Source organism: Mycteria americana, chromosome 2, assembly GCF_035582795.1.
Source record: "Mycteria americana isolate JAX WOST 10 ecotype Jacksonville Zoo and Gardens chromosome 2, USCA_MyAme_1.0, whole genome shotgun sequence".
Taxonomy (NCBI): domain Eukaryota; kingdom Metazoa; phylum Chordata; class Aves; order Ciconiiformes; family Ciconiidae; genus Mycteria; species Mycteria americana.
In genome coordinates, this window is record NC_134366.1 from 106,510,922 (window position 1) to 106,538,847 (window position 27,926).

Sequence of the window (27,926 nt, forward strand, 5' to 3'; positions counted from 1 at the left end):
CTTGGGCAGTGACACTTCTCCGGCCTCCTCCTCGGTCCTCGGAGAACAACCCAGGGCCATGGGCCGCACCAATTCCCCCCACTGTATTGTGGAGGCCCACTGTGTTTAAATCACCCATCGCGCTGGAGGTGAGGGCTTTGTCCCCGCTGGGAAACGCAGGGGCTCCCCAAAGGCCACGGTGCAGCAGCTGACTGAGGTGAGGTGAGGTGAGGCAAGGCGGGACGCGTGAGCGCCTCTTGGCTCCACAGCAGTTTGCTGAGGGGAAGGGCCACACCGGCTGCCAGCTATCCCCCAGTTTGTACTGGCTATCCCCCAGTTTGTACCGGCTATCCCCAGCCCGTACCGGCTATTCCCCACCCTGTACCGGCTATCCCCAGCCCGTACCAGCTATTCCCCACCCTGTACCAGCTATCCCCCCCCCGTACCGGCTATCCCCCCCCCTGTACCGGCTATCCCCCCCCCCCCTGTACCGGCTATCCCCCCCCCCCCTGTACCGGCTATCCCCCCCCCCGTACCGGCTATCCCCCAGCCCGTACCGGCTATCCCCCCCCCCCCGTACCGGCTATCCCCCACGCCGTACCGGCTATCCCTAGCCCGTACCGGCTACCCTCCACCCTGTACCGGCTACCCTCCACCCCGTACCGGCTATCCCCCACGCCGTACCGGCTATCCCTAGCCCGTACCGGCTATCTCCCACCCCATACCGGCTACCCCCCACCCCGTACCGGCTATCCGCCCCCCCGTACCGGCTACCCCCCACCCCGTACCGGCTATCCCTAGCCCGTACCGGCTATCCGCCCCCCCGTACCGGCTACCCCCCACCCCGTACCGGCTATCCCCACCCCGTACCGGCTACCCCCCACCCCGTACCGGCTACCCCCCACCCCGTACCGGCTATCCCTAGCCCGTACCGGCTACCCCCCACCCCGTACCGGCTATCCGCCCCCCCGTACCGGCTACCCCCCACCCCGTACCGGCTATCCCTAGCCCGTACCGGCTACCCCCCACCCCGTACCGGCTATCCGCCCCCCCGTACCGGCTATCCCCCCGACCGGCCGCTTCCCGCTGGCGGCCGCCGCGGCGCCAACGCCGAGTCAGCAGCGCCCCCTGGCGGGCGGCCGCCGGCATTGCGCTCCTCCCGGCCTGGCTGGGGCCTGGTCCGTGGGCCGGGGCCGGGACCGGGACCGGGACCGGGGGCCGGGGGGGGAGCGCCGGGGAGCGGCCCCGGCGCTGAAGGTGCCGCCGGTAATCTCACTTAATCTTTGATCATTATTATCACGGTGCTGCAGTGCGCTCTCTTGGAGCTTTTGCTGAGGGAACGTTAATTTCGGTGATTGTCAATATCATGAATAATGCAAGCGTTGTCACGGAGGCTGAGGTACCCGTGATAAGGGTATCGAGAGATCAGAGGAGACTCAAACTTTTCGAAAGTAAAGGGGAAACTGTTAAACTAGATCTCCGATGCGCGGTCTGCCTGTATCAGCTGGCTCTCGTGTGGCAGTTTTCATCCAGAAAAGTCCTGACATGCTTAATGCACCCTCTCCTTTCCTGAAATGCAGCTGCAGGACACGGGAGCAGGCAGCAGGGGTTTTTTCCTCCACAAAATGTCAAGCTTTCCTTTTGTGGAGCTGACACGAGGCGGGAGGGAGTGGATGGTACACCATTTGGTGGAAGCCTTTCATTACAGAGCTGTGGTACCAAGGGACCTTGGGAGGGCTAGTGCTCTAATCCAGACCCCTTCTCAAGGCAGGGTCAGTTAAGAGGTAAGAGCAGTCTGTCCAGGGCTTCATCCACTCAGGTCTTGAAGTCCTGCAAGACTGGAGACTGCACAGTCCCATGGGCAACCTGCTGCACTGCTTGGCCATCTTCGTGGTGAAAAAGCATCACTGATACGCAGTCTTGTTTCAGCCTGTGACAGTTGCCTCCTGTCCTCCTACCCTGTACCACTGAGAAGAGCCTGGCTCCATCTTCTCAATGACCTCCTCGTGGGTAGCAGAAGGCTGCTGTCTTCACTAGCTGCATAGCTATCAGAAGGTCCCGTGAAGCCTTCTTTTCCCCACGCTGAATGAGCTCCATTCCCTCAGCCTCTCCTAACAGAGCAAGAGCTCCAGTCCCCAACCATTTTCATCCCCTTTGCTGAACTCCCTCCAGTTTATCCATGTCCTTCCTACACTGGGGGTCCCAAAACTGGATGCAGTTGAGGGTCTAACAAATGCTGAGTAGAGGGGGATTGTCACTCCTCTCAGCTGGCTGCTACTACAGCCTAGGATGTTGTTGGCCTTCTTTGCAGGCACTCCATGTTGCTGTCTTATGGCCACCAGGTCCGCCCAAGTCCTTTTCCACAGAGCTGCTCCTCCACCACTCTGCCTGCATTGTTGCACAGGGTTCTTCCTTCCCAGATGCTGGACTTGGCATTTGTCCCTGTTGAATTTTGTAAGGTTTCTGCTGGCCCATTCCTATACCCTGTGCAGATCCAATTGGATGACAGCTCTGCCCTTGAGCATATCAACTGGTCACCCAGTTTGGGGTCACCTGCAAACTTGAGGAGCAAGCAATGCATCACCTCCTGCAAGTCATTGATAAAGATGTTAAACAGGACAGGTCCCAGGATAGACCACTGAGGTACTCCACTTACTACTGGCTGCCAGGTAAAGCATGAACCATTAACTACTACCATCTGAGCTTGATTCAACCAATTTTTTACCTGTCTAGTTGTCTACTCATCCAAACTGTGGTATCTTACCTTGGGTATAAGCTTATTGTGAGACACAGTGTTAAAAGCCTTGCTAAAGTCAAGCTGCTGTTCTTGCATCCACAAATCTAGACATTTTATCATAGACAGCAATCAGGTTGGTGAGGCAGTTAGTTGGTAAACTCATGCTGACTCTTCCCAATCACTTCCTTCTCCCAGCTTTCATTATGAGTCTTGGCGAGGAGCATGATCCAAAGCCAGGGGGGTGGTGGCGTTTCTGTCTGGGCACCAACCCACTTGCAAATGTTTTTATAGTGTTTTTACTTTCTCATTTCAACACCCAGAAAATATTGAGCAGCTCAAAGAGCAGTTTACCACTAATGCCAATGTTAATTCTTCCTAAAGCTTTCTGTTGTCAGTGTTGGTCACTGCATAACCAGCTAAAGATGAAATATTACCAGCTGTCTATTGCTGAAGAGAAACTCTGGCAGAAAATTGATTTACTCAACACCACACAATGTGTCTGTTGTCAAGGCAGGATCAGAACTCAGGATGTACTCCCTCCTGGTCACATACTCATGCCCAAATTCATCACATGACAACTATTGCCAAGAACATACTCTTCCATTCAAAACCATGAGACAAATAAATACTTATTCCATCCAGTGACCTCAGCCTGAGGTTTCATTGCATTATAAATATACATATCTAATTTGCAAACAAAAAAGCAACACAATGGTGAAGTGAATTTTCTGGATTGCAACATGCACTTGGCTCTGATAATAAGCGCTTACAGGGAACATGAGCTCATTTGGGAATGTTAAAAAACCTAGGATGACAGACTGAAAAAAGCAGGTACATGAACTGAAAACAGCAAAGCTGGGAAAAACATTTTTGTTGGAAATGAAATGGAAAGTAAAAATTTTTTATTTCATGTTTTTATGGGAAATTTCTAAATATGGGTGTTTTTTGCTTTGATTTACAGCTCTCATTCATGTTTTAAAACTTTCTATGCAATTTTTAATTTGAAAATGCAAAAAGCACAGGATAGTCTTTCTCCTCTTTTTCCCTTCCTGAATCATCCTTGCTCCGTCTAAGAAATCACCGGTGTGCCTTTGCCAGAAGTCTTCTTAAAGGCACGAAACGGAGAATCTAGGTTTTTCTGTGTCTGTGTGGAAGTACACTAGAAGGAATCCAGCGTAACATGGGGAGCCGTACATAGAAGATGAACAGCATAACATGGATTTCTATCCCATCATCAGCTCTGGCTTCTGTATTTGTTTTTTCTTTGGCTTTTCCTGCCTGTGGGGAAGAAGCAAGTTGCAGCAGAAAGCCAAGAATGCTTTTGTGAAACGGTTGTGCGACCCTTCCTATATTGCACATTGTCTCCAGGAGAGAATGAAGGTGTTAGTCATGCTGTGCTTATGCACAGTTGTCCCAAATTAATTTAAAATATACACATGTACATAATGGCTAACATATGACAAGGCTATTGCTACTTTTCACATAATAAACAGGCTAAATCAGTTGCTTAGTTTTGTTGCTATATCCAGCCAAGTCAGGGTCTTCTGCTGTGGTTTTTTTCGTTTTCTTTCGTCCTCTTTGTCCCCCCATCTCTATGTATGAATTGCTCTTTATGTTGCTTTGATCCAACAGAAAAGAAAGGCAATATAAAACAAGTCCTTTATTAACATTTGTAATACTTGCTTTATCAAATTACTGCTTATCAGATTAGAGAGCGGCAGGGCCTTCCAAGGTGTTAAACAATGGCACAGTGAATGCCAACAGGGAGGTGAGCTCCAATAAATTAAAGCGATAGCTAAAGCAGCATGACAGACATTCTTCAGCTACTTGTCTAAGAACATACCTACAGTCTCCTTGTGTACACATCGTGCTTACGCAGAAATGATGCAATCTGACATGCTGTGTGGGATGCTCCATTTCTAGATTATCTCAGCCCAGATTCTGTTGCAGTTCCCCGCACTTAAATCCAGAGTGGCTTGGATTTGGTGGAGTTACACCAGTACAAATCAGGCCAGTATTTGGCTCCTTAGTTCACTACTTATTTACTGGAAGGTACAAAGGGACATTTCTTTTTTGTTAGAACTTCTCAGCGAGCGTATTTGCCACAAGTAGAAAACCATTATTACATCTAAGCAGTGCTATCGCAAAACCCAGCACATTTAGGAGCTGTCACGGGGCACTGCCTGATCCGAGAACACCATTGTGCTCTAAACTAAGTAACAAATTGACAATATTAATGTTGTAAGTCAATATCTTTGTCTGATTGTCAAGGTTAACGTTTCAGGATACTTCAGAAGGTGCATCTCTCCTCAGGCAGAGGAAATAAAAGGAAGAGCTTGGCTGCAAGTAATTATTGCTGTGTGGAAAACATCACCTGGAGCAATTGGCTTTCCTGAGAGTTGGACCCAGGTCTGCTGGCTGGCTGGCTGAATCATACTACTAGTCAGCATGACTTCACAGTCTGTCATCTGGATAAAACACAGGAAAACACCTGTGGCTACACTAATAAGAGGCATTCTAGTATTGCAGGATTTGCTATCTGTTTCTAAATCTAATGGCTTCTGTATTTATTTGGATGAATTTGTTTTACTGCACTCGTCAATGTGGTGAGTGCCAAGAGTGATGTTAGGTCAGTCTAGGAAATATAGGGTATTGCAGTCTTCAGTAGGTACTAGTTTCTTTTCTCAGAATATTCAGAGCCCACCAAACTCTCAGCATTTTAAAATAGACGCTCACCCACTTCATTATGATGCTGGGCTTGCTTGGATGCTGATAACACAAAAAAGTGTTGGCAAATTTTAGCTGAACCTGTTCATTCACTTTGTCCAAGGAAGTGGAAGGAGGACCCCAAAGTTGATGGATCACTGTGTAGGCTAAGAAGCAACACAGCATGCCTGACGAATGGGATCCACGAATACTATCGCTGTGCAACTAAAATGATGGGATGCTTGGAATATAGCTGACAAACTACTGTGAAGTTCACTCTTAACAGGATGACTATAAACCATCAAAGGACTAGCAGAGGTGTATGCAGAATACCCGTGGTATTGTCTGAGGGGGACATGTAGATGACAAAATATCCTTACATGGCATTCCAAGAGATGTTGTATGATATACACGTGTCCATGGGACCTGATGGGATGCACCCACATGTACTGAGGGAGGTGTCTGGTGTCATTGCAAGGCCACTCTCAATTATCTTTGAAAGGTCATGGTGATTGGGCAAGGTTCCTGAGGACTGGAGGAAAGCATATGTCAACCCTATCTTCAAGAAGGGCAAGAAAGAGGATCCAGGGAACTAGAACCAATCAGCCTCACCTTGATTGTGGGGAATGTGATGGAGAAAATAATCCTGGAAATAATTTCCAAATATTTTAAGCTGGTGCTTGGGAGTAGTCAGCATGGATTTACAAAGAGGAAATAATGTCTGACCAACCTGACAGCTTTCTACAATGACTGTCTCCGTGAATGAGGGGAGAGCAATGGACATGGTCCCAGACAACCAGCTCTAGGTGGCCTGCTTGAGCAGGGGGGTGTTGGACAAGATGATCTCCAAAGGTCCCTTCCAGCCTCAGCCATTCTGTGATTCTGTGAAATGAATCTGTGGCATTGTTAAGGACTATAGTTTGTGTGTGTGCTTGACACATACACCAAATAAGCAATTAAAATGCATGATAGGAGATAAACCATACAATGTATTAGGAGCATCTATAGATGGGAGCTGTATTTTGTATTCTGTGGCCCAGACGGCTGGAAGGGTGGACCTCTGCATACACCATTTAATTACCAGCACAGAGAATGATGCTTTGTTTGCTCTGTGTCTGAGAAAAGGAATGTGAGCAATGGATTTTGAACCGAGTCTGTGATAAATAGTAAGTGCTTTGGAGTCCTGAGCTGCTGAAGAAAGTGACTCCCAGGGCATTCAATATTAATTCTGACTATTCAAGAAACAGCCTAAAGGAGAGGCAGATCCTTGAAAGAAAACCAGTATCCCAATCTAGTAAAAATACTACCCGTGCTTCTCTCCCTTTTTTCAATTTGTTTTCCTTCTATTCCATCTTCCCCTTCTTAGGACAAACTGGCAGCGGAGAGTGACTTGGAAAAAACATATAGGAAGAAATCTGTTGAGAACAATTGAAATCAGGCCCGTGGTGATCAAATCCATTGAACTTTGCTGGCTGCTCTCTGTGCAAAGTGTTTTTGTTGCACAACTCAGCAAAATGGAAATCTCTGCTCCAGCTAATTGCAGGCCACCGATTCTGTGGTGTTACGAATCACTTAGGCTTACTAAAAACAAAAAGTCACAGCCACATATCAAGTATATGCATGAACACAGAGTATTATTAGACCATTTATAAGAAGATGTCTTGAAGGGGCTTGTTTTTCTACATTCACATTTACCTATTTATCACCTTCAAGAACCCTGCTCGAGTACAGCACTAGCCACTCTGCTAACAGCCATGATACGGCACTCAACACCAGACAGACCTATTTTGAGAGTGTTGTACGTACCTACTGATGAGATCTGAGAGGAGTAAGAAGCCAATTAAAATGCAATAGATGCAATGTTGGGAATATGGCAATCATACTTCAAAAATCTATTTGCTTTTGTTTTTATGACTGCGTATTAACTCCATTAAGTTTTAATGCACCCTGGAATGCTGTGAATGACAAGTGGCAAAAATTGCTTTGAAACAATTCTTTGCTGTGACACTGTAAGGAGGACATTGCATTAACAGTTTAATAGTACAAACTTCTGAGAGACCAGAAATTAAGTATTCCAAATGAGCTTTAAATATAGCATAAGAAGTTTTGGGTTTAATGGACAAAGCCTGTTCCCACGAAATGTACCCTTGTACTGCCAAGAGGGCTTTGAAATAAAATAAAATCTAGAAGTGGCAAGTTTGAGGCTATTAGTGTCAGAGTCAGACCAGCCAAGCAATTCTAAACTAAGGTGATCTTGGTATTAAAGAAATCTGTTTGCATGAACTTTTATGTTCCCCTTCACTCTGGAAATCAAAGCTGTTCCCTTGAGAACGTACCTGGCTTCTGAGGCATTTGCTGAAGCATGAGAAATACTACAGATGACTGCTTGAATGATTTCCAGATAACACAGTATCTTTATTTAAAATCTGATCTTGATTAATGCTCAAAGTGCAGAAAAAAAGAAAATGAAATTCAAAGAACCTTATAAAACAACAGCACTCCTCAGCAAAATAAGACATCTTAGGGTTAACAACTACAGATTAGTCAAGTCCGTAATTCTAGACTGAATCAGAACAAGAACTGTTTCTTGTAGTGTTTACTTCTTCGGCAAAACCCTGAAGGTATCACTTTTCATTATGAGGTAAGCAAACTTTGCTAACAAAGATTTTCATTTAAACTAAAAAGGACACAGAAAATTAACAGCAAGTGGGAAACAGCTTTTCACCTTTGAATGTCTGTGACAAATCAGGACAGGTCAATGAAATGACAGTCTCCATCTCTGAATGGTCTGTTTGTCCAAGTGACTGTTTGCAACAAACAAACTGATCATAACCTTCACTTAGTGTCATGTCTGGCACCCCTTATGGGTGCCTTGGATGTCTTAGGGCATGCAAGTGCCAGTGGATGTCTGGACAACTGAATCAAGCTTCTGGTCTAGGCTGGTCAGATACTGACTTTTGAGGCCCCAGTGACTGTACTGACCAGACCTCCACTGCCTACAGTGGAGTTTTACAGCTAACCACATCAGCCCCTACACATAAATGTAGGTGTCGGTCTCAAACTTACCTCCTCTCAGAGCCATAACAAGCAGCCATGGTAAGCAGCGTGTTTTCTTTCTCCACTTACAATGGCGGCTAAATCAGGCAGAAAGAACAGACCACCTTGAAGAAATAAGTGCAGCAGAAGATATGAAAGGTTCCCAAACTCTAAAACTGTGTCTTTTTGTTCCTGTGTTAATAAAGCTAACTCTTTAGACAGTGGGACTTGTTGATGGGACAGTCTGAAGAACCCTTTCTGCCTGTTGTGTAAACACAAAGAGCCTACACTTCTGTGCCAGTCAGTCTCCTTTGACAGTGTTATGTTCCATTTAAATCTCTGCTGCTCGTTCTTTGATGCACTTTGGCTAACGTTCCCACATGTATAGCACTATTTATCCTCAGTAGCAATCGGTAAATAAATATATCAACTAGAGGAACTAAAGCCTAACCCTTCCCCATCCTAGACCAATGTCTTATGGGGCCACCCTCTGTGAATCTTGAATTATTTTCTGCACTGAGATAGATTCAGCCAGAGGAATGAAGCATGCCCCTACCATGCCTTATAGCCTTGAGGTTCCTACAGTCTTCTGGGCACTCGTATATATGAATTTGAACCCTTTTAGATTGTAGACAGAATACATCTCTCAAGCTTGCAAAGTGTTTTTCACACTGAACTATTGTTCAATGTCTTATTGAAAAGGACCTAAAAAAAGAATTCACACACACACACACACACACACCCAATTTATTGCAGGTGAATACTTCTCCTTCCAAAGAATAAGGCCTGCAAGGTCTTAACAGGAACTGCTGAAGCCTTCTCACCTTGACGTTTCCCTATTAGCGGGCTTGAGGTGACTCCCTGCAGAGTGTATTGGATGTTTGGATTGACACCTGTTGCATTAAAAGCACAAAACTGTACAGGGAAATTGTGCTGCCATAGGGCCCATAGCCATTACGTTGTAGGCGAGATGTTTTGGCTCGTTACAGATCACTTATTCCCAGTTACACTGACAGGGGCTCCAAGGTGCCACTGCGCGTTTTCGGCTCAGAAGCAGCAACTGTTTCCTGGTCTTAATAAGAAGCTGCAATTATTTCTCTGCTGCATTTTGTAGTGTTTTAACCAAAACTGTCCACGTTTCTTCAGGCAAGGACAGGGCCATTAGCTTAATGCTATATAGTTTGCACCAAACATTCCTGTAGATCTGTCCTGCCATGTCACCTTTACTAGAAGCTCTTGAAAACTGTGAAAGCAGAAATTACATATTTTTACCCTAAAGCTGAAATTAATCCTGAAGCACAATTCTGCGTAAGGAGTGATTTTCTTGGGCATAAGACATGTCAGAAACATAAAATACCATGCTAAATGTTAATAGTGTTGTAAGTTTGTTGACATACGTGCACTGAAAAAGAAAAATGGAACAAAAATTATTTTGCACATGGCTATACTATTAACATCTGAAATGTTAATAGCATGACCACCAAGGACCTCAGGGTATTAACAGGCTCTGATTGCCCTAATCAGCTCGTAAGCATCTTCTTTCTGCAATACCCCCCTGTAACCTCTTCTCCTCTTCCTCCTAGGGATTTAGCTACCCGTGTTCAAGGTCAGCTCTGATATAGCACAGCTGCATAAGATGGTGTAGCTCAGCTGCTCTGCTGTTTGCTGTCAGCAACGTGGAGTGGTACCTCAGATGGCCAAACCAATGAAGCCATCACAGAACTGGCTGACGCACCCAGAGGCACCTGAGGGACAGCAGGGGCATCACCACTTTCCCTGGTGCCCTTACCTCTGTTTATCACTACATCCACTTCTATCCCTATTTTTGCTAAACTCCACTAAAACCAGTACAGTGAGGAAGGTGGAGAAATGTAAAATCTTTAATTCTGTGAGGAAGTAATTACTTGAGATCACTCCTCTGCATTGGAGCTCCAAGATCTTCTTGGCTTTACCTGCATTAGTACTCCTGAACTCACACTGGATTCAGTCAGTGGTAAAGTTACGTATTTGTGAGTCTTCAAAAGATAAATGTACTGTCAGAAGCTTCTGATGGCTGGTGTTTTAATTGCTCAACAAAAAACTGTATTTACTAAGCAGCAAATTATTTCCACTCATAATTACTATAACTAGTCCTTTCAAAATTATCACAAAAGTCAAATTATAAAAATGTATTTTAAGGATCTGCTCATACTACTGTTCAAAAAAACCCAGCCAATATCAGTTAAATGGTTTTATTCTCAAAACAACCAATCAGCAATATAAAATATTTTAACACTTTAAATATTGGTGACAGATTATGCATTTCCTTAAATAAAGTGCTATTTTTACAAATAGGTATTTCATATTTTCTTTTACTGCTGTTCTAACCTCTTAATATTGAATAGATAAAGTGTATTTTGGTTAATGAAGAATGCAGCATTATTTTTCCTTTATATTCCTTCTCATGAAACCATTACATTTTCAGTTTGGACTCCTTTATCTGTATCCAGTCAATACAGGCATAGTCAGTTTATGTATTTCTCCATGTAGAAGCTCTCATAATTTGTGGTGTTTTCATGCCTTCTTCCATGCTTTCGTTGTTCCTGACTGTGCCCATGTAGGCCTCCTATGGGTTCTTCATCTATGGGCAAGAGTAGAATGAAAGCAGGAATCCTATATGGTCATTCATTCTTCCTGCTCTTCTGACTTTGCTCTTCTCAAGTCCAGACCACTGACGCCTTGAACAATTCAACACTTAGGTTGAACTACAAAAGCAATCTCTTTATTATTTTCTTTGATTCTTTGTGGGATTCAAATTTTAAGCACATTACTGCAAAGTCCTATACAGGTGCAGTTAGAACTAACTTTTCAAATTTTCATTTGTACACTTGGATTTACTCAGCCAGATGCCAAACTTCACCATAAGAAAAACCCCCTTTTTTTCCAGTAGCTACCTTTTAGGAGAAACAGCTTCTTGTGGTTTTATAGAGCAGCCAGGTGCTGTAAAAGAAAAAAAAAATAATCTGAAAAAACTGCAACCAGCAAGACTCACAGCTTTAAAGAAGACAGAGTAAACAGGAAACAGACCCACATTTCCCAGTATCATTGTTATACCAGACTCCAACAATTTGACCCTGTAATACATTTAACTCATCTCCTGTACGGAGAAGGTATGAAAAGTCAAAGTCACGTGTGAAAAGGTCATCTACTGCCACAAACCTTCCCACTATCTCTCTTTTCTCAATGTGTACCTTTCCAGTAAGTGACTACCTAAATCCTGTATGATTTTTATTTGCAAGTCTATATTGGCTTTGCTCCTATTTCTACTTCTCACTCTACAATCTCTGTAACTCCCTCCTCTGGATAATTTCCATTTGGTATTTTTGACTTTGAATCTAAAATTAGAAAGTAAATATACAAACGACTCCCCCCTCTCTTCCATTTTATTGTCACATCTTTTAAAATGTCTATGTATGTATCTGCAGATGCATATGTGTAAGTATGTATCAATATGCAACATACTATCATATGTAAAGAGAAACTGGAAGACCAGAACTTCTGCAAAGAATTATAGATTGAATGGCATCATATTCCTTTTTTCATCATAGGCACAGTTACTCTTCATTTAACTTTTACCTGGAGAATATTCAGTTTACTCTTTTGATATCAAAATCCTCCCTTTGTTCAGTCCCCCTGCTAGATATCGGGGTGTTCACTTTTCTTCCCACCTGTTATAAGAGAAGTGTTATGTTTAGGTGGGGGAGAGCAGCTGGATGTCTACACCAGGTGACGAGGTGCATCTTTTTCTTTCCAGCATTTCAATAAACTTCATATTAAAAGGTAAACTAGGGTAAGTTTAAGTAAATTAACAAATCTTTGTTAAATTTTTTTTTCATAATGAGGTTAAGAAATGCCCTAGGAGAAAAAGAAGATTGTTTCCTTGTCCTGGTTTTGGCTGGGATAGTTATTTTTCCTCCTAGTAGCTGGTACACTACTGTGTTTTGGATTTAGCATGAGAATAATGTGATAACACACTGATGTTTTAGTTGTTGCTAAGTAATGCTTACCCTAGGCAAGGACTTTTTAGCTTCCCATGCTCTGCCAGCGAGGAGGTGCACAAGAAGCTGGGAGGGGGCACAGCCAGGACAGCTGACCCAAACTGGCCAAGGGGCCGTTCCATACCATATGACTTCATGCTCAGTATATAAACTGGGGGGAGTTGGCCAGGGGGCAGCGATCGCTGCTCAGGGACAGGCTGGGCATTGGTCAGCAGGCTGTGAGTAGTTGCATCACTTGTTTTTTCCTGGGTTTTGTTTCTTTTTGTTGTTTTCCTTTTTATTACTATTATTATTATTTCAATCATTAAACTGTTCTTATCTCAATCTCAACCCACAAGTTTTCTTACTTTTGCTCTTCAGATTCTCTCCCCCATCCCACCGAGGGGGGGGGAGTGAGCGAGTGGCTCTGTGGTGCTTGGTTGCCGACTGAGGTCAAACCACGACAGTCCTTCAGAATATAAACCTTGGATGCTCTCTTGCTTTTTTCACGTCATTTTTGTAGAAATTGCAAATCCTGCTACAAGCCCCAGGCTTGGGCAAGGGAACTCCATGAACTGTTTCCATTTTTTATCACAGATCTAAAATGTAACACTTGCTTACATATCTATTATAAATAGCATATGGGATTTTATTTCTACTCTTCTGGAGGAAATAATTTCAGTTGGTTTGCTCCTTTTTTTTCCATAGAATTTCATAGAATCCATATGAACTTTTTTCAGCTTTTCGTTTCTGATTTGGCAAGTCTGTGTTGAGATGCAACTCTCTGTTCTTTGGTGTCACTTCTTTCAATTAACCTGCAGACCACTGCCAGATCTATTCAACCCTTCAATTATGTACTTGATGACTGCATGAATCTTGACACACCCCAAAAAAACCCCCAACCCCTAAACAATTAGTGCTGGCAATTAGGCATTCAAAAAGTCTGATTTTCTTTTTCACCAGAATCACGTAAACAGAAAGGTCACCTCAAACTACAAACATAAACATTTCCTGGGGCGATAAAATTTCTTAAATCCACTTTCCTCAGAAATCTGGACTTCATGCTGCCACTTGCTGTTTCATTGAAGCTGGAGTCCAGACAAAGGAGGAGCATTTTGTTCCTCAGAGCAGTCATCTTGCCTCATGGAGGCACGGGCTGGTCATCTGCTCTAAATTTAAATGGTGAAGCAGCAAGCTAATTCTGTGTTTGTTTGACACAGTTCACTGGGTTATAAAGAAGCAGTATCTTCCTAGTAGTTTCTCTTACCAAGGACAGGGTGATCAGCATGCATTGGCAATTTTCCAAGCCATACTTTTTTCCCTTGAAAACTACCAAAGTGTCAAAAAAACATTCACTCTTGGAATTAATTTCGGCAGAATTTTCTGAAGGTCACCAATTCATTTCCATTAAAAAAAGAGACGGAGGCACCACTCTCCATGCAAGTACCGTTTGCCTATTCAGAATAGGGACAAGAACCATGGTGCCCCTGAACCTAATGGCTTACAGGTCCAGTAACCACTGAATTATTTATACTGCAGTTAGGGCAGGCATTTATACGCAGTTCAGGCAAGGACTGGAATACGGCGCTCCCACAGCCTAACCTAGTATCACTGGCATGGGGTGGGGAGGAAGTGGTCTCGGTATCTTTCTGACAGAAAACGAATGTATGTCAAAGCCTGTTGTTTTCCACAAAGCAGAATCATCTCACTTCCAGCCCCAGGGATAACACAGCAACTGATGTACAAAGGAATCTTTCTCCCAACAGTGAGCTTTATTATAACTGAAATAGCTCATCTGCCAAAACCCAACAAACGCTCAACAACTTTTCTACGAGTTCTTGTAGTGAGTATCACAGCAAGTTCAGGAGCAATGACCTCAGCAGGAGGTGCTCACCCAGAAGCTAGCTGAGGATACAACAAGCCAGCAATTGATTTCAAACTGCCAAAAAATCTGAGAAGAAACTGTAGTATCTTCCCTAAACAAGCCTGTTGTGTGAAATTAGTTATACCATCAATCCCCTGCTTCTGACAGTCTTTTACTTTTTCTGCCTTTTGTTGTTTTCCTTCTACTGCATTCCTTAGAAGTGTAAATGCAGATAATTACTGCAGTTCTCTCTTCCATTCTAGAAACACTCATCTAGATGCTTTCCTGTTTCTGTTGCCTGCCATCTCATACCAGGTTTGACCAGCAGCAACAGCTCCTGACCCAGTGGCAGCAGGGGAAGGGCTGAGCCTGGGCAGTGTGGATTGGGGCATTTTGGGGGGAACTGAAGCTAAGTGGGCATTGGAGCTATGGATGGGGGAGGGTGTAGAAGCTGTAGACATTTGCAGGTTTGGTGATGGTAGTCAGACTACAGACCTCCCACAATTATAAGCTACATGTCTAGAAAGTGAGGATTTAGTTTCTTTTCCCCTGCTTTTTCATTTCTGAGTCTTATGGATATATTCGGATTGTATTTCATTATCTTCTTTACACCGCTACAGGCTGGAAACTTCATAAAAGCAGAACTACACTAGCAGCCACACCATTTTAGGTATTGAGCTTTTAAAATGACTCAAAATATTGAGGAAATCAGAGTGATAGGTGTGAAAACAGTGGTACTGACACAGCTGGAAGAGCAGGATGTTTTTATTACCCTGTGAGCTACATCTAGCTTTCTAAAAGGGCAAATAATGAAGTGGCTTTCTTGCTAATAGTGTCCAGACAGGCTCCTAGGAAGAGCTGTAGAGAAACCAGTGGTTGTGGACCATTCAAAAAGAATAAAAATTTCACATATTACTTTTCAACACATCACAGGAGGCAGCCAGTTACAGATGCCATGATGCCAATCAATGATTAGACTGTAACGAGCTACAGAAGTAAGTTCACATCAGAAAAACTAAATGTATTCACCATGGAAAAGCTTGGGAAGGTTCCCATTTCAGAAGCCTTCTTTATGTGGGAGTCCAAGGTATCTTAACCTGAAGTATTGGTAAAAAAGGTTATGAAACAAATACACAAAGCAAATAATAACAAATTGCTAAGCCAGATGTTCTAGAGGAACATGAGGATTAAGCAGCTGAACTGCTTAGTACAGAGCACAGGTTCTTGTTTAAATTGCCACATAACTGAGAAGTGATAAAAATGATGCTAATTTTTTTTAATGGTTCAAGAGGAGATCCAGGGAAACACAGACCAGTGAGATGGCCAGTGGTACCAGACAGATAAGCATAAACTATAACAAAGAATCTGAAATTTTGTGGAAAGCAATCAGAAAGGGATTTGAAAAGTCTTGCCTCACCAACCTACTGGCATTCCTTGAAGGTGCTAACAGCCTTGTAGCTAAAAGAGGCCCACGTGATGCCTGGATTTTTACAAGGTATTTCACAAGGTCCAAGGCTGGCTCTTAAGACAATAAGGAACCCACACGGTAAAAAGAAAATTTCTTGTGTGGATAAATAATCAGTTAGGAAGGCAGAGGACAGAAGGTGGGAGTAAACAGTGATTTTTTTTCCATAGTAGAGAATCACCACTAGCATTTCATAGGGATCTGCATGAGGACTCAGGATATTCAAGATATGATTTTGAAAGGCCATACAGAGTGAAGTGACAAACTTTCTTAAGTTACCCATGTAAATAAAAAGAAAGGCAAACAGAAGACTGGCAAAAGGACTTCATGAGACATCAGTGCCCAAACAATAAGATGGCAGACAAAATTTGATGAAGATAAATATGAAGTAATATGAAGTAAGACATATGGAAAAAACGATGTATGAGTGGTTATACAAAATGATAGGGTCTGAGCTCAAGCTCAGTAGTTGAGCTGGTTTATAAGAGGTAGTTCCAATTAATACCAATTCAGTCTTCAGTTATAGCCATAAAAGCAGAGTACTAGAAATAATTAGGAAAGGGCAAGAGAACTGAAAATGGAGAACACAATTACAAAACAAACATTTGTCGTGTAAATCCGCGGTATGCCTAGATCTTGAATATTGTATGCTAGGCTGGTATCTCCAAGTCTGAAAGGATATAGTAGAAAAGGAAAAGAGGTCAGAAAAACTATAGTATAGGGAACGATTAAGCAGCCCGTAAGTCTTCTGTCTGGGAAAAAACATGACTGAAGAAGAGTATCACAGATATCTGTAAAATCATCAGTGGCATGGAAGCAGTGAAGAGGGAACAACTGTTGACTGTATCTTCTGATCCAGTAGGATGAAGCAAAAGAAGTCAGGACATGGCAAGTTCACAGCAAATGAAAGCAAGCAGCTCTTCACGCCAATGTCAAATGAGACCGGATGAAAAAGCTGAACACAACTGTATGGACCTTGGATCTGACTCAGTACAGCTGCTCTTATGCTCCAAAATATTACACATTCCTGGAAATTACTTCAAGTTCCAGAGACTGCATAAGGGTCCCACTGCTACTTTTTACAATAAAAAGCAGCTTACCTGGTGAAGAAACTCCTTTTAACTACGTGTTCTCTTCCTCTTCCTTCTCTGTTAGTGCTTCTGTTGCTGTTTCACAGCCAAATCTATTTCATGGAGCTCTCACACACAGACACCCAAAAGCTAGATCTCTGATGGCAGCCTTTTCTCAACTGGTCAGCAGGAACAACTGTTGCCTCCATTCTTGCAAAAGGATGTTCTCCCCAACTGTGTGCCACCATTACCATCTTCTGCTGTCTTCAATACACTTTTAAGCTCAGTGGTTAGGCTCAGCAAGTTGCTTGGAGACATGTTACATCTGTATGCTTCTTCAGTTCTTGAGTAATTCCAGTTCATTGCACCATATTATCAAATCCCAAAGAGCAGCTTCTGCTTACCTAGTAGTACCTACAGAAGAGGCTCTTCAAGTCTGGGATGTTATCAAGAGACATCCAGAAGTTCCCACACATGTTGACTACTCTGAGAATGGGAAGTAAGCTGTACAAAGTATATAGTGACACCTGACAGTGGCTTTCAGCCAAGCAGACTACACAGAATACAGAAAGTAGCCCACATTTACTAACTACCCTATCAATGCCCAGTTTTCCCCAAGACAGCAGTAGGACTACAGTTAGCACCTGCTTTCACGTATCTAGTGATATACAGCTGACTGAGATTGGAACAACTGGGACTTGCTCATTATTAAGGCCTCCTAAAGCATACAATACCTGAAATACTTAACATAACCACTAAACAAATGAAATGATTTTGTGAGCGGATGCAAGCAGCAAAATAAGCAACTGAAAGAGAGTAAGAGGCACTTTAACATGGTGAATTTCTCGAGGCCATTCAATGGCTTTCATGTTCCTTCTAAAACATGCATCCAGAAATACACATTTGAATAGGTTTTGCCCCATTCCTTAATCTTGAGTAACAGATGCATATCTGCCTTTGGCTCAGGTGGCTGGCAGGGCAGAGATTTGCAACTTTTGTATCCAGGGGTGACTGTAGTAAATGTATTCATCCGTTACAGGTCAGCAACACCTTTCTGTACATTTTGATTATAGATAGTACATTTTAAAAGGCAGTTTCTCCAGCAATGGCTAGCAGTTAACACTGGTGGTTGGAATAGATGTATTCCAAAGAAACCGACTACAGACAATCATATAAAAATATTACGTACACAAAATAACTAAATGCATACATACATAAATACATAATTAACATCGCTATCTAAGCCAGTATACTAAATTGTAAACCTTGAATATATTTAATCTACTTGATCACACTAAAGAAAATTGTCTCCTATAAAGAGTATGAAAAAATAAATTATGTATCATACAGAAATGCACCTCCCACTGCTGCTATATATATATATACACTATATACAGTATACTGTACACTATAGTTTGCTATACTTACATCCATTTTCTGTGTTTAGTAATGCATAACAAAAATCTTATGAAGTGTGTATAAAAATCTTACAGCTATCTCTACCTTTTTACCTTGAAATCTTCTCTGCAGTCTCGGCAAAAGACACAGACACACATCAATCATTAACCCAGAAAGCAGTTAACTGACTTGCTTGTCACATTCTGTCTTCTAGGCAGTATTAATTAAATGTATCCATACATTTTTCGATTAATTTCAGGTGCTACTTACACTGGGAATTACCTGGAGGTCGTGTGTTACTAACACTACTCTCAAAGGAAGAGTGGAAGTTGTGTATAGTTTCTTGTAAAATCTGTCTCTCTCGTCCCTGTAAAAGCACAATAAATTCAAATAAAGTATTCTTAAATTTCTGTTTAAAAAATGAATTTATTAAGAGATGACAAAAAAAAAAGCATAAATATGTGTGTCTATGCCCAGAGTGTCATAGTGTACTATTAGGAATAATAACAAATTCGCAGATATGTAGAAAACCTTGTAGTAATCTTTTCCTTAAACTACCAGACAGCAATAGAAACATTTTCATTATTTTCTTCATAGCTGTATAGTATGGAGCAGCATCCACCTCCCCGAATTTTTAGCCTCATCACTTGCTGCTGCTGATCTTAACTTGGGGAAATTATCTTTATGTTTTGCTTATCTGAGCTTCCAGTACCAGAGAGAGAATGGACCTCAAAAACTGAAAAAGCAGCTGAGAAGTGTCAGCAGGCCTAATTAAAGAGGTGCTCCACTCCATAATCCCTCTGACAAGAACATTGCTTACTGTATGCCATTCTTAGCAAATTTGTTTATGTCAGTATAAAATGAAAAGGCAATAAAAGTGTAAGGAATGAGAGAAGTGCTATTTACCTAATCACAGAGAAATCAAAAACTCTTAGGCAAAACAAAGGAGACTTTTCCTTTTACATTATATTCTCTAGCTGGACTATAGTGGCCAGATGATTCTTTTTAGTATCACTGAAATCGATATTCAGTAACTGCAATATTGCCAATGTTTATGTTACCAGTAGCTTCTGATATAATTTCCAATACTCTGTAAAAGAACTGTACAGTCACTGAACTAGGAAAGAGTTAGTGAAAGAGAACAGCAAGTACCACAAAGAAAGATATTTTTTACTAATCAAATACTTTAAATATTTTGTTTGGACAACATTCATTTGGCTTTTCTAACTAACATCTGCAACTGAATTTTGAAATGTATGTTGAATTAACAATATAAGCAAACCTTGAATTAATTTACTAAGTACAGTACTTCAAAATGTACCTTTCCTGCATTCAGTTCAGAAATAGCTGCCAAAATTTGCTGCCTTGATCCATCGGTTTTAATACCCAGCTCTTTCAGATCACCATCAGTAAGTGTAAGGAAGGCTTCCATATCCACCTGCATATTAAAAAAAAAAAGAAAAAAAAAAAGAAAAAAAGACAAGACAAATTTACCTAGGCAAAGATTCACTATTACAGGTTAAAAGTGTTTTTTTTTAATTGTATAGACTTACTGTAAATATTGTGCACACAAAAATTTTTCATGAATTACCAGCACCAAATGGTACCCGCTTTACCACTCTGTTGTCAGGTTTTAAATCGGCTGTTAATAATTCAATTAATTATGATAGTATATTTAAAATATTAAAGGATTTTTAATTTTTTTTTCAGACAAGCTCTATCAATACAAAATATATACTCTCCACAAAAATTCCTCTACTTACAGTAGCAGCTAGCTGAATAAGGCTAAGATTTCTCTCTTCTCTTCTTTCCCTCCCTCCCCTCCCAGGTATTTTTGGAATTTCAGAATGCTGTATATACTTTTCCAGTGTCTCCTGACAAAAACCTAGGGTCTGTTCACATATCAGGTTTTTTATATCAACACATCCATAAGGCTGTGATAAGAACAAACATCTAAAACTTTTCACGTCGATATAACCTTCAAACACAGAGCATATTCATTTCTAAAAAATGCTCCCTTTCCTATCATGTAGGGGAACAATAATAAACCCAGTGTATTGTGATGCAGCTAAATAATCTGTGTTTGTGGTGCTGAATCCTGAACTCTGCAGCAATGTCAATATATGGTATGTCCATTCACTACCCTCGGCCTTTGGCCAAACACACAATTATTGCTCACATCTGATACTGTCTTAAACATTGTAATGATTAAATTTTACTTATTTTCAGCAATGTTTCCTTTCATTGCATACTTCAGGCAAGTCACTGTCACAGGCCTCATCTACAGCGATGCCTAGGTTCTCCATTTTAATCCTCCTGTTGCTTACTCATAGCAGATAAAGAAGAGAAAGCAGCCATCTCAGTGACTCACACCCTGCTGTTCTCCATCTGCAAATGAGGTTGCAGCTGTGATTCCAGGGTTGATACAGTATGTCCTATAAACTGTTAGCCACATTGGATACAGACATATATAGAAAAAGCAGAGTGTAAAAACAGAGAGGGAAAAAAAAAATCTGAAGCACCTATCTATATCAAAATCGTACATTCACTGTAAAAAGCACCGATATTTGCAGTATCCTGAAGAATGTCATGAATACTGCTTGGTCCATGTTTCAAGGTCCTCCCTGCAACCAGAAATGGTTGTAAAACTTTAAATTTGAGATTCTGGATCACAATTCTGATGTAGTATGTGTCACACCCTCCTTTTTCTAAAACAGTAAAAAATAAATCTTTTAAAAAATACATACCTCTTGTTCCTCAAAAATAGGCTGATATTTCTCAAGTGACAATTTTTTAAGGATGCCAGTCAGCTCATCTGTAATAATAGAAAAAGAAAAAGGAAACAAAAAACCCCCCAAAGATCAGGAAAGATTTTAGTGATCTCTGCATTGTTAACTGCTGACAATATATATTAAAACATATATTCCACACAGTGATTTATGATAACAAAAACTGAATCACATTTATTCTGCATCAGAAATTAAAATATTGCCTTACTGTGTTCTCACCTACTTCTGTATACTGTAATTCCACCTAGTCTTACCTTGCTAGGATAAAATCTTTCTGTTGTATTGCCCTTTCTTCCTCATTAAAAGGATCTTAAAAACCAAACCACTAAGGACAACTTAGGTGCTTCAATGCCTAAAACACAAGTGCTTGGCCCCAGATGGCTGACCCAGATCATGCAGGTTAGATAGCAAAACTCCTCAAGCAGGCAATGAACTGAAATGGCGTTATTTCCATGTCATGATCCAGGAAGGCAAAGTGTAGAGCAAGCAGCCACCCAGTTGCTCGTTCAAAACGCTGATACAAGAAGCGTATATCTGAACCTCTTCTCCTTAAGTGCCTGACATTCAAGCATCTTGAACACAGCTGAAGTCCAGCTAAGATGAAACCAGGGCAGAATTTCAGTTTCATAAATTAACTTCCAAGGCTAAGAGCACTGGATATTGGATTTCCTCTCAAAGCCTAAGGAAACTAAAAGTTGGAGGACCTGATAGTGACTCTTCCCACACATTTAAAATGTGGTTAGCCAGTTAAAAAGCATAAGTGCAGTTTTAGAATAACCTGCCATTACCTCTCTTCATTACACACTACCACTCTCAACTAAGGATTCTGTTTATTTTTATTGCTTTATTGTCACAAGTGACTGATATTTTTTTTCTCTCCAGAAGTTGCAAAGTGGTCCTTTAAACTAAGGAGTCAAAGTCAAAATAAAGAACGTAAGTGATTACATTACACAACCAAACTATATTTAATATTCCCCATATAAACTCACTTTCATTGTAAAGACATCACTATTCCATTCCCAAATATACTTTGCTTTTATTTATTTCACTTCTTTGTCTTTTGACTGTCCCTTTTCTTTCATCATCAGTAGAAACGTGAAAGAGAATCTCACTCTCTAAGCTTCTCAAAAGACATCAAGTATCTTGAGATGGACACACTTTTCTATGCACCATTCTGGCAGCCTCCTTCTTTACATAGAAAATCCCACAGAAAACTGAAGTGAAAAATTCTAGTTGAGTCTTATTTTCCGCTAGGGGTTTTTTTTTTTTTACCTTAAGGCCAATTAATTGGTATACTTAACATGACAGGTAAAGGTTGGCATGGTTTCAGGCTAAAAGCTTTACTACCCTGAGGTTAATCCACGGGAAAGGGTAACCAGCTTTAAAAACATAGAACGAGAAGTTCTCCATGCAGTTTGATGAAAAATATCATCTTACAGAAAGAAAATGAAAGTTTCATTAGAAGCCCTTAGATATACTATTAACCTTTTTTTCTTTTAGGTTGTTTGTTAGCCTTCTCATTTTTCATCACACTGGTGTGCTTAAATTATAGGTTGTGATATGGGAAGAAACTTTCAGGGTCTCTGAGTGCAGAGCCTTGCTGCCATAAACAACTATAACATCTAACACTTTTCACACACAGAGACAATGCTTTAACTGTAGGCCTTTCATGTTTTCTTTTCCTCTTTCCCTCTTCCAGTTCCTGTATTATACTTTAAGTTTGAACAAAACCTGAAACCTCTCAGTTTTACAATGCTTGCATAACGTATCATTTCTCCTTTGCTTTTTCACTAAGTCTTTCTTTTGCTCTACTCATATCTTGTCTCCTTACCTACATCCCTGGAGAAAGCAAAGGTTCTCAGAGCTCTTACTACTTCTGCCACATTACTCCTATTTAGCACCTCTTTGGTACTACTCCACAGTAGTAGTAGGGTAAGATTACCTTTCTCCAAGTTTTCAGAGCCTCCTTTTACTCTCACATGGTTTCGTCTTTCATGATTCTCTACATCACCGGTTCTCAGAATAGGGACAAGCTGTTGATGGTCCACCAAGTGGTTGCCTAAAAAGAAACCATGCACACCTCTGAACCCTGCCGCCTACTGTTTCTTCACAGTAATATTCAATGCAAATCAATTTCCTAATTCATTTACGTTTACTTGAAAGAAAAAGAAAGTTAACATTGCAGGCCTTTTGTGCTTACTCTTCTGATTACTGCTGGGCCTATAAGGACTTGTACTGTTGCTGCTGAATCAAATCACAGTAAGAGAAGCCCTTGAATTAAAGGACCACTTAACTACGGAAGCTTACAAGCACAATGAACCCAGAACTACCTAGGCTTCTGACAACCCATCCTTCTGCTACAGAGGAAACTCACTGTATCATGGCACTAGTGGTGCAGTCACAAAGCCCGGCCTCACGAGGTGAGATTAGAACAGCTGATTGCGTGGGGAATTCCCCTGACAGCAAGTTCTCTTCCCTTTATATATTTCTAAACCAACAATTCTTATGTTATCAAACCATCATTACAAAATGGCACTAACTAAAATGTGAAAGGATTTTCTCCAGCAGTCAGTACAATATGTTACAGCTAAGCCATGACACGAGGACAGAAAGCGGGTCAAATATCACCTCTCTTTAGTGTCAAATGGAAGTACAGTGTCAATGGACAGAGTTAGCATAAATGAAAACAAAACAAAATCAATACAGACACTTTCAAAAAAACCAAAAATAGTACAAGTGCTTCTTGCAGAAACCAGATAAAAGGAACTTCCATCTCTTATTTAAAAGATTCTGAGTCATGTTATTTTTTTCACTTCTTTGAGTTGTTTACAGAAGAAAACAAAGTAATTGGTATGCTGTTTCCAATGTAGTAACATGACTTTTTAAAATAAAGTGTTGTAATTTAGACCTAAAAGTTCAACTTAAAAGGCAGTAATCTTATTGGAAAAGTAATTGGAAAAGTAACATTATTATCCTTTCTTATGACCTAAAGTTAAAAATAAGGTCAAAATAAGCCTATTTTTGCAATTTAAAAAAATAAATGCAATACAGCTCTTAAAAATCAATTGCATGTAGCTATGACTTGCTATGAATGAAAACTGTATTTCTGTAGTGATGTGCTTCACTGCATTTATTAAAAAAAAAATTCATTTCGAATGTGGAGAAAGTGCATTTTCTACCCTCAGCAAAGGGTGAAAAACAGGATTTAAGCCAGAAAGGGGGGAAGGAAGGAGGCCATGTCAGAGTGGCCTACCTACATGCTCTCTGCTAGCTTTGACATGGTACCAATCTCCCTCTAAATGGAAAGCATCACAGCTTTTGCGAGAGAAATAGCCAGTTACTGCAGGAATGCCAATCTCGCAGTAAGAAACACCAAAATATTTTTTCTAGAAAGAAAAAAGTTCTCACTCTTATGCAGATACACACTAATCCAGTACAGTTATAGCTTTAAACACTTCGTGCTCTTGATGAATGAATCTCCTATAATTACAGTGACCTACTCACCATCTTCTGTAATAGTACCACTGCTGGAACCGTTGCTCTTGGTCTGTCTGTGAGAAGAAGAGAGAGAGGACTCTGTGTTGTGAACCTTAGGAGACGGGGAGGGTGATGGGGAAGGTGTGAGAGTTGGTGATGTGCTTTTAGATGTAGATGAAGTCCCAGATGGAGGTCTTTTGTTCATCTCCAGTTTTTGCTGTAGTTAATGATACAATCATTTCAGTTAAAAAAAAAAAAGAAAAAGTGTTCACGTATATATGATGCTTCAATATTACTTAAGTTGCATATCATCTCTGCAGAGCATGTAGTCACAACTAGAAGCTTCTGCTTGATTCATATTGAAATAATTGGAGCAATACTGATTTATCCCAGGTGAGAGTCTGTCCCCTCAAATTCATCACAAAAAATACATTTATTAAGGCTGTAATTTTTGAACAAGAAAATGATTTCTTATAAAGCAATACCATACACCAGCACTACAATTATTCTTTTCATAAAAGCTGAAATTACTTTGACTCCGAAAACAGGTCTTTTTCATTCAGAGATTTAATTAAATAAATAAAGCCTCAATTAAAGCTTTTCAAAGTATATCAGATGCTAATTTAAAGTAGCACTTCATGCTGGATTAACCAGAAATATGTAGCAAGCATAAACTAAGTTTTGGGTGCATTTAAACCCCTTGCTGCACTGGAATGAAAGTTTCCAGTCAACCCTTAAACTTGTTATTACCTAACAGGAATCAAATGATTCAAATTTATTAAGTATTTTGCAAATATTTAATACATTTGGAGGCATGGCAAACAGGAACATAGATTAATTAAAATGAGGAATAAGAATATATATATATATATATATGTATATCAGTCTTTTCCAAAACAAGTTAATGTACTCATCTCCTAAATTCCTCAATCTACGTATCACTTCACACATTTCAATGTTTGCATTATATGACCTAAAAAGAAGTCTTAGGTGATTTTCCCCTGGATTCCTGAATTCAGAGTTTAACTTAAAATACCTTTTGTCAGTCAGGCTGCTACAAGAAAAATTTAAGAAAAAAGTTGAGCTGGGTAACAAGGCAGGAAGGGAGAATGACAGTGGTTCCTGCCTCTCTACAATTTTGCTTCTGTGCTATGGCATAAATGGAACTTTTCTAGTTAATGAAAGAGATGCAGATTAAAAAGATAAACTGATTTGAGTGGTAACATTCTTCCACGACTCTGTCCTATGCCAGAATGTACTATGTCCTTAGCCCTCCATTGAATTGACTAGAAGTAATGTAGCATGATACAAATTTGAGAGGCTTCTGAAAAGCATCATTAACTCATTTCAATTTTTTGTCCCAAATTTCTCTGTATTCTGTTATTGGCCATTTGTGTTTCAGAATGGTCTTCCCTCTCTAGTGCATTGACTGCATTTATTTAAATTACATCGCCCTGTAAGTTGTTATTCAGTTTTTCTGTTCCTTTCTTTAAGGCTTGTACAATCCCACCCCTCATGGATAACCTTTGCAAAACTGATCAATGTAACATCGCTGCATTTTTAGATCAGCTACTTCCAAGTTTAGACAGCATGATGCTAATGGGAGGGCACAAGGATTTCCACAATGGATATAGACATTAAATTTTCAGCATTTATGTTCTTGATTACAACAACAAAGTAGGCTGTTTAAGCTTTTGCAGCCAGTGTGAATCCATATGTGATTGTGTACCCCCAACAGACACGGATGTCCCCAAAATCAGCTCAGACGTGATACATGAACATCTATAGCGAGATCCACACTGATTACATGTTTTGTTGTTGGTGGATGGACTGAAATTCATCTAGACATCTAAGCAAGGAGCACTGAAAGAACTGTTGCCTTTCCAACATACTGACATCATTTTTATTTAAAAATCTTTTCAACAGTATGATGAACTGCCTTTCCAGAAGATGATCTGCAGTGCACTGCACCTCACTACTTCTTTATCCCCTAATGTCTTCCACTGTGAGTGGGAATAATAGTTAAACTTCTTAGTGGCAGCATTGTTGTAACAACGGGCCCCAAGATCTGCAGACCAAAGCTCACAGGCACAGGTATTACCTCTTAATAGGCTAACTAATATAACTGGAGAAAAATAAGATTTTGGGGGGCACACAAGCAGCTCTTCTGAAATTATTTCCAAGATAAAAACAAGCTGAGAGGAACTGCTGAGAGTTTAATTAGAAATATATTTGTCCAGCCACTTCTGAAAGAAAAAGCATTTGATAGCTGTTCAGTAGAGGATACTTTAATGAGGGAAGAGAATAATAAAGTGGCTTTGTCTACAGGAAAGAAAGAGACAGACCATTTATAACCTGGGGAGCAGTTACGTGGGATAGAAAGGGAGGAAAGATTATCATGTGCCAAAGAATCAGTATGAGTTGATAGCTTTTGGGGGTCCAGCAGAGTTATAAATTTTAGCTCCCAATCTCATCTTTGAAAAGCAACCAGTAGTCCCTTCAGAATCAGGACTGATAGATCAGAGACAAAGTGACTATTCATGGAAACTGTTTTGGCATTGGTAGTTGCACGCTTTTCATTTTCTGATTTTTGTCCTCCAGTAACTTCAATTAAATCACTGAACAGCTTTGTAACTTCACTTATCATTGATATTTACTGATAAAATATACGTATTGCTTATTGTTGCCATATAAGACATCATAGAACGAGATAGCAAATGTAATAATTTTATACTTTGGCCATTTTTGTTTCTTTGGGCAAAACTTCAAGAAGAATCTCATGAAAAGATGCAAGGAAAACAAAACAAAGCAAATGAGCTGTTTGGTGATTACATAAGCAAAAAGTTAAGAAATTTTGCTCTTGGTCATGTATTCTAACATTTTCAGAATACCAGACATTAGAACTAAAACCCAAATTATGTGCTTTCTTTCTCTTGCTCTCTGAAATGTAATGTTTCCCTGTGTGAATAAACCCATACATTTCACAATAGTGTATCACATCTTCTGTTATGATGCTGCTTTCTAACTTGTGTCTCTGCAGATTTTGAAGATTTAAAATCTTAATCCTTATAAATTTAGTACAAAGCAGTTGTTAACTTCAAAGTACGTGCACAAAAATGGGCAGGTCATGAGGGTAAAGCTATTCCAGGAAATTGACAGGTAAGTCAGCACAGATAATATGGCTTGCACTCAGGAGCAAAACCTGACTTTGGTAATGACAACTTAATGTTCATACCGTTTAAAAATAACACCTTGTGGAGCAGACTAGGTATGCACATATTTTTGTGGCTGGCAGATCCTGGTACAAATTATCTCATGTTCTGCACTCAGGTTGTGCCTTTGGAGGGAAACTAGCTACGCCACTTCCGAGTAAAGCCCAGGAATAACTA

General features: G+C 40.7%; 1 protein-coding gene across 6 annotated transcripts in view; it reads right to left on the bottom strand.

The window, feature by feature from the left end:
- Positions 1-10,673: 10,673 nt before the first annotated feature.
- The window catches only part of ANKS6 (ankyrin repeat and sterile alpha motif domain containing 6), a 46,955-nt gene continuing 29,702 nt past the window's right edge, over positions 10,674-27,926 (bottom strand). For 2 of the 6 annotated variants that reach the window (XM_075494174.1, XM_075494171.1), the window contains exons 12-17: positions 24,565-24,754; positions 23,003-23,119; positions 21,019-21,086; positions 19,593-19,709; positions 18,542-18,638; positions 10,674-11,437 (exon numbers count right to left, since the gene is read on the bottom strand). In XM_075494174.1, the coding sequence (XP_075350289.1) occupies positions 11,388-11,437; positions 18,542-18,638; positions 19,593-19,709; positions 21,019-21,086; positions 23,003-23,119; positions 24,565-24,754 (639 nt within the window). In that variant the 3' untranslated portion in view covers positions 10,674-11,387. Of the gene's footprint in view, positions 11,438-15,367; positions 15,436-16,903; positions 17,360-18,541; positions 18,639-19,592; positions 19,710-21,018; positions 21,087-23,002; positions 23,120-24,564; positions 24,755-27,926 lie in introns of all 6 variants that reach the window. The other 4 variants (XR_012774397.1, XR_012774399.1, XR_012774398.1 and 1 more) reach the window with 4 other exon arrangements.